We start from the raw sequence: 10,837 nt of genomic DNA on the forward strand, positions 1-10,837 counted from the left end.
GAGTTTGAATGAACGTTTACGAGCCTGCTGCAGCCTACCACCGCTCAGTCAGACTGCTCTATCAAATAATATACTTAATTATAATACAATAAACACAGAAATACAAGCCTTTGGGCATTAATATGGTCAAATCCGGAAACTATCATTTAGAAAACAAAACGTTTATTATTTCAGTGAAATACGGAACTGTTCCGTATTTTATCGAACGGGTTGCAACCCTAAATCTAAATATTGCTGTTACATTACACAACCTTCAATGTTATGTCATAATTATGTCGAATTATGGCAAATTAGTTCGCAACGACCCAGGCAGCCCAAACTGTTGCATATACCCTGACTCTGCATGCAAAAAACGCAAGAGAAGTGACACAATTTCCCTAGTTAATATTGCCTGCTAACATTCATTTATGTTAACTAAATATCCAGGTTTAAAAAAATATACTTCTGTGTATTGATTTTAAGAAAGGCATTGATGTTTATGGTTAAGTACATTCCTGCAATGACTGTGCTTTTTTTGCGAATGCGCTTTTGTTAAAACATCACCTGTTTGGTAAAGTAGGCTGTGATTCCATGATCAATTAACAGGCGTCGTATTGATTATATGCAACGCAGGACAAGCTAGTTAACCTAGTAATATCATCAACCATGTGTAGTTAACTAGTGATTGTGAAGATTGCTTGTTTTTTTTTATAAGGTAAGTTTAATGCTAGCTAGCAACTTACCTTGGCTCCTTGCTGCACTCGCGTAACAGGTGCTCAGCCTGCCACGCAGTTTCCTCGTGGAATGCAATGTAATCGGCCATAATCGGCATCCAAAAATGCAGATTAATCGGTTGACCTCTATTTCATATTACAACCAATGGCCATGTACCACACCCCCCTCGGGCCTCATTGTTTTAATATACTTCAACCTGGTAGACTAGAGGCCAAAAAGACAGTTGTGCCATGCACGATGCAGACAGTGTTTTACAAACATTTTAAAGAACTGGGGTCGACTCCTTTTCATTGTCATTTTAAAATAATTTAAAACTGAATTTCAACATTACTTTAAAAAATATACAATTCAACATCAGAGTGCTGACATGTAGTAATGGCAACAAGCTATTAAATGGAATTGGATGTGTCATAGTGCAGGTGCTATTTACCATTTACTTTCCTTTGTCACCTTTCACCCTCGCATCCCAGTCTTCCAGGCCTCTGTCTGCTTCTATGCAAAGAGTTGTCAAATGTCAAGAGTTTGACTGTCAAATGTGTCAGTGTTTCCAAGGAGGAAAAAGCAAGACAGAGTCTAACTAGAGTCAGTTAACTGAGGGAAGGTGAAGAGTGTTTCTGACCCAAGGTAAGAGGATACGGACTGTCTTTAAGCTTCTACAAATGTAGCATACCAATGTTTGATAGCTTTTTTTAAATAACTCAAATCTTATTAAATAATTATTCTGTATAAATCTGTAATAATGCTTAAATAAAAAGAAACAATTAAAGGTAATTCATGGAAAGTAATGAACAAGAGTGGTGTTTATGAAAAAATGTATTTCTGAAGAGATCCCCAGGGCCGGCTCTAGGCATAAGCAACATAAGCGGGTGCTTAAGGGCCCCGAACTCAGTCGGGGTCTCAACTTACTGTTGAGAGTTAGAATAGTAGAATACACAAGGTGACATTTTGAAACTTGGTTGTGCATCAGCAGTTTTTCACTTGTTTTGTCATTCACTGACAGTCACTCAATTAGCCGTGTCAGGTAACAATTTTAGATTGGAAAGTTGGTCTAGCCAGTTATCTAAACTTGTAGTAATCATGGCCGAATACCAACCGGGCACGCAGGGCACATTCTCAGGGGTCCTGACCACCATTGATTTTGTTAGTCACTCTCACTCAGATTTCATTAAAATGGCATAAGTCATGGAAAAATGTGTAGAATTGCATGAAATTAGCTTTAAAATTGAAAACAATTTTATCTCCACCCTATGGTAAAATGGGAAGAATTGCAGGAAATGTGCTTTAAAACTACAAAATGTTTCTCATCCCCATGGTAAAATGTGCCGAATTGCAGGAAATGTGCTTTAAAACTACAAAATGTTTCTCATCCCCATGGTAAAATGGGAAGAATTGCAGGAAATGTGCTTTAAAACTACAAAATGTTTCTCATCCCCATGGTAAAATGTGCCGAATTGCAGGAAATGTGCTTTAAAACTACAAAATGTTTCTCATCCCCATGGTAAAATGGGAAGAATTGCAGGAAATGTGCTTTAAAACTACAAAATGTTTCTCATCCCCATGGTAAAATGTGCCGAATTGCAGGAAATGTGCTTTAAAACTACAAAATGTTTCTCATCCCCATGGTAAAATGGGAAGAATTGCAGGAAATGTGCTTTAAAACTACAAAATGTTTCTCATCCCCATGGTAAAATGTGCCGAATTGCAGGAAATGTGCTTTAAAACTACAAAATGTTTCTCATCCCCATGGTAAAATGGGAAGAATTGCAGGAAATGTGCTTTAAAACTACAAAATGTTTCTCATCCCCATGGTAAAATGGGAAGAATTGCAGGAAATGTACTTTAAAGTGTACATGTTTCTCTCCGCCATCAAAAGGGGGGCCACTAAAACTATTTTGCTCAATTGGAGATACCCAAATATACACAGTGTAAAAGTATTAGGACATGCAGCCAAATTAACAACTGTGGGAAGCGTTGTAATCAACATAGTCCAGCATCCCTGTGGAATGCTTTTGACATCTTGTAGAGTCCATGCCCGTCGAAGTGAGGCTGTTCTGAGGGCAAAGGGGGTGCAACTCAATATAAGGAAGGTGTTCCTAATGTTTTGTACACTCAGTGTATTTACTGTATTAACTTTAGTAAAAAGAGTAAGGCTGGAATTCACTTGTCACAGATTTAGGCTCAATCGTTTTCACTCAAAGTATTTATGCTTTTCAAGACCAAAGAGCTGTCAAGGACACCAGAAACAAAATTGTAGACCTGCACCAGCCTGGGAAGACTGAATCTGCAATAGGTAAGCAGCTTGGTTTGAAGAAATCAACTGTGGGAGCAATTATTAGGAAATGGAAGACATACAAGACCACTGATAATCTCCCTTGATCTGGGGCTCCACGCAAGATCTCACCCCGTGGGGTCAAAATGATCACAAGAACGGTGAGCAAAAATCCCAGAACCACACGGGGGGACCTAGTGAATGACCTGCAGAGAGCTGGGACTAAAGTAACAAAGCCTACCATCGGTAACACACTACGCCGCCAGGTACTCAAATCCTGCAGTGCCAGACGTGTCCCCCTGCTTAAGCCAGTACATGTCCAGGCCCGTCTGAAGTTTGCTAGAGAGCATTTGGATGATCCAGAAGAAGATTGGGAGAATGTCATATGGTCAGATGAAACCAAAATATAACTTTTTGGTTAAAAACTCAACTCGTTGTGTTTGGAGGACAAAGATAGCTGAGTTGCATCCAAAGAACACCATACCTACTGTGAAGCATGGGGGTGGAAACATCATGCTTTGGGGCTGTTTTTCTGCAAAGGGACCAGGACGACTGATCCGTGTAAAGGAAAGAATGAATGGGGCCATGTATCCATCAGCAAGGGCATTGAAGATGAAACGTGGCTGGGTCTTTCAGCATGACAATGATCCCAAACACACCGCCGGGCAACGAAGGAGTGGCTTCGTAAGAAGCATTTCAAGGTCCTGGAGTGGCCTAGCCAGTCTCCAGATCTCAACCCCATAGAAAATCTTTGGAGGGAGTTGAAAGTCCATGTTGCCCAGCAACAGCCCCCAAAAAACACTGCTATAGAGGAGATCTGCATGGAGGAATGGGCCAAAATACCAGCAACAGTGTGTGAAAACCTTGTGAAGACTTACAGAAAACGTTTGACCTCCTGTCATTGCCAACATATAACTTTTGTTATTGACCAAATACTTATTTTCCACCATAATTTGCAAATAAATTCATAAAAAATCCTACAATGTGATTTTCTGGATTTGTTTTTCTCATTTTGTCTGTCATAGTTGAAGTGTACCTATGATGAAAATTACAGGCCTCATCTTTTTAAGTGGGAAAACTTGCACAATTGGTGGCTGACTAAATACTTTTTTGCCCCACTGTATGTTGAACCTAGCCTTATTCATCAACTTTGGCTACACACCTTTCTCAAATGACAGGACCTGTCAGAGATGCAAATGACTTCATGTCCTCAAAGACCTGCCATGGCAACAACAGGAGTTGGCCTGTAGGCCTCCTGTTTCCAATGTTTTCTTTGCCAAAGCATATGGTCAAATTTGGGCTAAGGGAAATTGGTTGATATGTAAACAACCCACAGTGTGCCTAACCAAAGCTGCTACCTAAACAACCACAACCAACGGCCACATAAATATTAGATGACAGGACTGTTTTGCTATGTTTCTGAAATTGTAACAAGTTTAACTAATATTTGCCTTCACAGCCCAGTTACCTGCAAACCTCGACGACCCATCTGACACCACCCCTGCTCCCTTCTGGCTTTAGCGGCCATGGCCCTCGTCACAACCATGGGAGTGGTGCCAGTCATTCTCCTGGTCCTGGCAGCCTTTGACTCAGGTGAACCAATCCCATACAGTATCTCTCTACATGACTGTGACCTGTTTTAGGACTTTTTACAAAGTTACTCTGTCATTAGAGATGCTGTAAATGCTGAAGAAAATACAAACTGGGTTCATCTCAATAAATACATCTCATCATCTCCTTTGAAAAACTGACTGAACAGGGTGGAAGCAAATTCATCCACCATATAGCTTTCAGCTATCCTGTCAATATACAGTACCAGTCCAAAGTTTAGACGTACAGTGCCTTGCGAAAGTATTCGGCCCCCTTGAACTTTGCGACCTTTTGCCACATTTCAGGCTTCAAACATAAAGATATAAAACTGTATTTTTTGGTGAAGAATCAACAACAAGTGGGACACAATCATGAAGTGGAACGACATTTATTGGATATTTCAAACTTTTTTAACAAATCAAAAACTGAAAAATTGGGCGTGCAAAATTATTCAGCCCCCTTAAGTTAATACTTTGTAGCGCCACCTTTTGCTGCGATTACAGCTGTAAGTCGCTTGGGTATGTGTCTATCAGTTTTGCACATCGAGAGACTGAATTTTTTTCCCATTCCTCCTTGCAAAACAGCTCGAGCTCAGTGAGGTTGGATGGAGAGCATTTGTGAACAGCAGTTTTCAGTTCTTTCCACAGATTCTCGATTGGATTCAGGTCTGGACTTTGACTTGGCCATTCTAACACCTGGATATGTTTATTTTTGAACCATTCCATTGTAGATTTTGCTTTATGTTTTGGATCATTGTCTTGTTGGAAGACAAATCTCCGTCCCAGTCTCAGGTCTTTTGCAGACTCCATCAGGTTTTCTTCCAGAATGGTCCTGTATTTGGCTCCATCCATCTTCCCATCAATTTTAACCATCTTCCCTGTCCCTGCTGAAGAAAAGCAGGCCCAAACCATGATGCTGCCACCACCATGTTTGACAGTGGGGATGGTGTGTTCAGCTGTGTTGCTTTTACGCCAAACATAACGTTTTGCATTGTTGCCAAAAAGTTCAATTTTGGTTTCATCTGACCAGAGCACCTTCTTCCACATGTTTGGTGTGTCTCCCAGGTTGCTTGTGGCAAACATTAAACAACACTTTTTATGGATATCTTTAAGAAATGGCTTTCTTCTTGCCACTCTTCCATAAAGGCCAGATTTGTGCAATATACGACTGATTGTTGTCCTATGGACAGAGTCTCCCACCTCAGCTGTAGATCTCTGCAGTTCATCCAGAGTGATCATGGGCCTCTTGGCTGCATCTCTGATCAGTCTTCTCCTTGTATGAGCTGAAAGTTTAGAGGGACGGCCAGGTCTTGGTAGATTTGCAGTGGTCTGATACTCCTTCCATTTCAATATTATCGCTTGCACAGTGCTCCTTGGGATGTTTAAAGCTTGGGAAATCTTTTTGTATCCAAATCCGGCTTTAAACTTCTTCACAACAGTATCTCGGACCTGCCTGGTGTGTTCCTTGTTCTTCATGATGCTCTCTGCGCTTTTAACGGACCTCTGAGACTATCACAGTGCAGGTGCATTTATACGGAGACTTGATTACACACAGGTGGATTGTATTTATCATCATTAGTCATTTAGGTCAACATTGGATCATTCAGAGATCCTCACTGAACTTCTGGAGAGAGTTTGCTGCACTGAAAGTAAAGGGCCATGCTCGTTAAGTGTGCCTTGAATTCTAAATTAATCACTGACCGTGTCAGCAGCAAAGCACCCCCACACCATCACACCTCCTTCTCAATGCTTCACGGTGGGAACTACACATGCAGAGATCATCTGTTCACCTACTCTGCATCTCACAAAGACACGGCGGTTGGAACCAAAAATCTCACATTTGGACTCATCAGATCAAAGGACCCTGGGACTAAACACCTCCCTATGCAACTGGATCCTGGACATCCTGATGGGCCGCCCCCAGATGGTAAGGGTAAGCAACAACACGTCTGCCACACTGATCCTCAACACTGGAGCCCCTCAGGGGTGCGCGCTTAGTCCCCTCCTGTAGTCCCTGTTCACCCACAACTGCATGGCCAAACACGACTCCAACACCATTACTTTTGCTGATGACACAACAGTGGTAGGCCTGATTACCAACAGAATGAGACAGCCTATAGGGAGGAGGTCAGAGACGTGGCAGTGTTGTGCCAGGACAACAACCTCTCCCTCAATGTGAGTAAGACAAAGGAGCTGGTCGTGGACTACAGGAATAGGCGGGCCGAACAGGCCCCAATTAACATTGATGGGGCTGAAGTGGAGCGGGTCGAGAGTTAAGTTCCTTGGTGTCCACATCACCAACAAACTAACATGGTCCAAACACACCAAGACAGTTGTGAAGAGGGCACAACAACACCTTTTCCCCCTCAGGAGACTGAAAATATTTGCCATGGGTCCCCAGATCCTCAAAACGTTCTACAGCTGCACCATCGAGAGCATCCTGACCAGTTGCATCACCGCCTGGTATGGCAACTGCTCGGCATTTGACCATAAGGCGCTACAGAGGGTATTGCGTACGGCCCAGTACATCACTGGGGCCAAGCTTCCTTCCATCCAGGACATATATACTAGGCGGTGTCAGAGGAAAGACCCCAAAAATGTCAGACTCCAGTCACCCAAGTCACAGACTGTTCGCACGGCAAGCGGTACCGGAGCGCCAAGTCTAGGACCAAAAGGCTCCTTAACAGCTTCTACCCCTCAAGCCATAAGACTGCTGAACAATTAATCAAATGGCCGCCCGGACTATTTACATTGACACTCCCCTTGGTACCGGTACCCCCTGTAAATAGCCTCATTATTGTTATTTCTTTGTTATTTTTTACTTTAGGTTATTTGGTTTTTATCTTCTTAACTATTTCTTGAACTGCATTGTTGGTTAAGGGCTTGTAAGTAAGTATTTCACAGTTCCTGTTGTATTCGGTACATATGACAAAATATAGTTTATTTTCCACCGGTCTAATGTCCATTGTTCATGTTCTTGCCCCAAGCAAGTCTCTTCTTATTTTTGGTGTCCTTTAGTAGTGGTTTCTTTGCAGCAATTCGATCGTGAAGGCCTCCAGTCTCCTCTGAACAGTTGATGTTGAGATGTGTCTGTTACTCAAACTCTGTGAAGCTTATTTGGGCTGCAATTTCTGAGGCTGGTAAACTCTAATAAACTTATCCTCTGGAGCAGAGGTAACTCTGGGTCTTACTTTCCTGTGCCGGTCCTCACGAGAGCCAGTTTCATCATAGCGGTTGATGGTTTTTGCGACTGCACTTGAAGAAACTATCAAAGTTATTGACATTTTCCATATTGACTGACCTTCATGTCTTAAAGTAATGATGGACTGTTGTTTCTCTTTGCTTATTTGAGCTGTTCTTGCCATAATATGGACTTGGTATTTTACCAAATAGGGCTATCGTCTGTATACCCACCCCTACCTTGTCACAACACAACTGATTGGCTAAAACGCATTAAGAAGGAAAGAAATTCCATGAAGCACACCTGTTAATTGAAATGCATTCCAGGTGACTGCCTCATGAAGCTGGTTGAGAGAATGCCAAGAGTGTGCAAAGCTGTCATCAAGGCAAATGGTGGCTACTTTGAAGAATCTCAAATAATATGAAATATATTTTGATTTTAAATTTTTTTTTGGTTATTACATTATTCCATATGTGTTAGTTCATAGTTTTGATGTCTTCACTATTAGAAAATAAACCCTTGAATGAGTACAGTAGGTGTGTCCAAACTTTGACTGGTGCTGTAGCTTTCACCTATCCTGTCCTTTCAGATTACTGAAGATGAAGGAAAGGAGAATAGGAAAGGAAGCCACTTTACACTCTTGAGATGAGCCTGTTGTGTTGAATGAAAGGAAAACAGGCTGTTCAGGCCTGTAGTATGTCCCCCCCTGCTGGTCTGACACTAGTAGTATTGGAGCGTTCTCCACCTCTAACATCAACAGCACATAGTCACCTAAAATACAATTTCCTTTATTAGTTAACCAATATGGAACACAGACTCTTAAGTCTGTCGACATGTTTGGGTATTTTTGTTGATTAAATAATCTTATCCTGGAGCAGAATAGTTTTGTTTGCATATGAAAATGGATGTTTTAGCAGTTTCTACCCCTCTTTAGTGTCCACAGCACACTCTTTTCCTAATAGCTTTGGCAAAGAGTTCATCACTGCATTCCCGGAGAACATCGCCTTTTACCATCCCACTCAGCCTTACAACAGAATTGTAATCACAGCACTACACAGTGACACCACGGTAATTGTGAAAATGAGGGAACTGGGTTCCACAGATACCAGGAACCTGAATGCAGCACAGGAAGTTGTGATTCAGACGAGTTGGATAAGTGCAGAACTCAAGAGGTCAAAGTTCTCTAACAACACAATCTATGTGACCAGCAACAAAGACATCAGTGTCCTTGCCATCAGCCAAAGAGGTGAAAGCATCCAGGCCACGGTAGTCCCACCGGTGGAGAGCTTGGGTACAGAGTACCATGTCCCCCCTATACCTGAGATGAAGCATGATCAACCTCAAATAGACCCAGGGAACCATTTGTTTAGGCTCATCATCATAAACAATAAAGAAACTAACAAGGTCACCATCTCAGGGCCAGCAGGTGAGAACGAGACTGTCTCACTCCAGCCGTTCCAACTGGTTCAACTCGGGCTCAATAGATCGCTGCCAGAGCCACACGTGTTGGCCGACCACCCCGTGGCGGTTCTGTACAGCCACCCATGTGCTGCCACAACTAACTGCACCTGTAGTTTTCTGTTCAGCCCTTTGTACCCCGTCACAGCTTGGGGGTCAGAATACCTCGTGCCCCCCTCTTTGGAGAATGGAGCTTTGAATGAAACTACCTTCCTGCTGACGACCAACCAAAGTGTGAGTTTACTCAGCGAACCCCCCACAGAGCCCCTCCAACTGCAGTCTTCCCACGAGCTGTCGTTCTATCCCTTCCTCCCTGGTGGCTCCTCCCTGGTCAAGACCTCCAGTCTTGTCTCCCTGACCCTCCACAGGCCAGGCCTACTCCTCAGCCTCATCCCAACGCATAGCTTTTCCACCTGCTACCTCCTCCACTCCCTCAACGCCATGAGGAACCAGGCCTTGTTAGTAGCCCCCACAGCCCAGACAGAGGGGGTGCATCAGGGGAACACAGCCCTGGATGTCACATGGACTCCCATGATGGGGACCGAGTACTCCTGGGCACTCATTGACTTTGGAACAGAATACAGGAGGCATGTCATCTGGCATAGTTCCTCCAAAATGGCTGCTTACTACTTGGGAGAGACAAACGGCATGGTTTTTGGGAATCCGGCTGCCAGCATCAGCACAGATCCAGGTATGGTGTTGTAGAGGTTTCATAGTGTTGTATTGCTGTGAATTATGCATATTATGCATATCATTCATGTCTGTTGTATGCCAGTTTTTTATAGGAATATATTGATTGCTCTCTCGTGTGTGCTTGTGTGTGTGTGCTTGTGTGTGTGTGTGTGTGCTTGTGTGTGTGTGTGTGTGCTTGTGTGTGTGTGTGTGTGTGTGTGTGTGTGTGTGTGTGTGTGTTTGTGCTTGTGTGTGCATGCTCGTTTGTATGCACAGATTCTAAGGGCTGTTTGCTGAGGCCAGAGGTTGTGACACTTGGGGATGAGCAGGGTGGCTGGCCCGAGTCTCTGAAGTACTGCCAAGATCAGGGCTACAGTCTGGTCAGCCTGAACACAGAAGAGTTTCTACTTCAAGTGACCAATAAACTGAGGGAGACGCAGGGTCAGGTGTGGATAGGCCTCCGTCGGAGCTCACTGACAGGGCAGTGGTACTGGCTGAGCAAGGCTGCTGTGTCCTTCAGTCACTGGGCCCAGGGTGAGCCAGGGACCCCCATACAGGGCCAGTGTGCCATGATGACACTGGACCCCCAGGGAAACTATACCTGGAGCGACCAGAGCTGCTGTGAAGCTCTCCCAGCCGTCTGCTACAGAGAGCCACTACACTTCCCCCTTCAGTAGAGCTCTATACATGACCATGTCCCTTTCTGTAGTACCCTTCATACATTATACTCACTAGATTCAAGCCCCTTTGTGAAGGGCATTTCATAAGATATATTCTCTAAACAGCTGTACTGTATGTCTCAATCCAGAATGATTGACTGTCTGGTGTTTCTTTTCCATATTTGGAGTTGAGGCATATCTGGATAAAGTCATTCTGATGACTCTGATCTAGGACTTCTTGACAAATAAGACTGTTTTTACTTGTTATTCATATTACAGGTCCAAACCTGATTGT

At 43.3% G+C, this 10,837-nt stretch overlaps 1 protein-coding gene across 1 annotated transcript; it reads left to right on the forward strand.

Annotated features, from left to right (window-relative positions):
• The first annotated feature begins 4,478 nt into the window (after positions 1-4,478).
• LOC149984856 (peptidylaminoacyl-L/D-isomerase-like) lies at positions 4,479-10,624 on the forward strand. Its single transcript, XM_090189176.1, has 3 exons — positions 4,479-4,576; positions 8,688-9,902; positions 10,160-10,624. The coding sequence occupies exons 1-3, from the start codon at positions 4,510-4,512 to the stop codon at positions 10,558-10,560; spliced, it is 1,683 nt and encodes a 560-aa protein (XP_090045302.1). The 5' UTR covers positions 4,479-4,509; the 3' UTR covers positions 10,561-10,624.
• The last annotated feature ends 213 nt before the right edge of the window (positions 10,625-10,837 follow it).

The sequence above is a fragment of the Oncorhynchus mykiss genome, chromosome 2, assembly GCF_057628025.1.
Source record: "Oncorhynchus mykiss isolate SJ-2025 chromosome 2, ASM5762802v1, whole genome shotgun sequence".
Taxonomy (NCBI): Eukaryota; Metazoa; Chordata; class Actinopteri; order Salmoniformes; family Salmonidae; genus Oncorhynchus; species Oncorhynchus mykiss.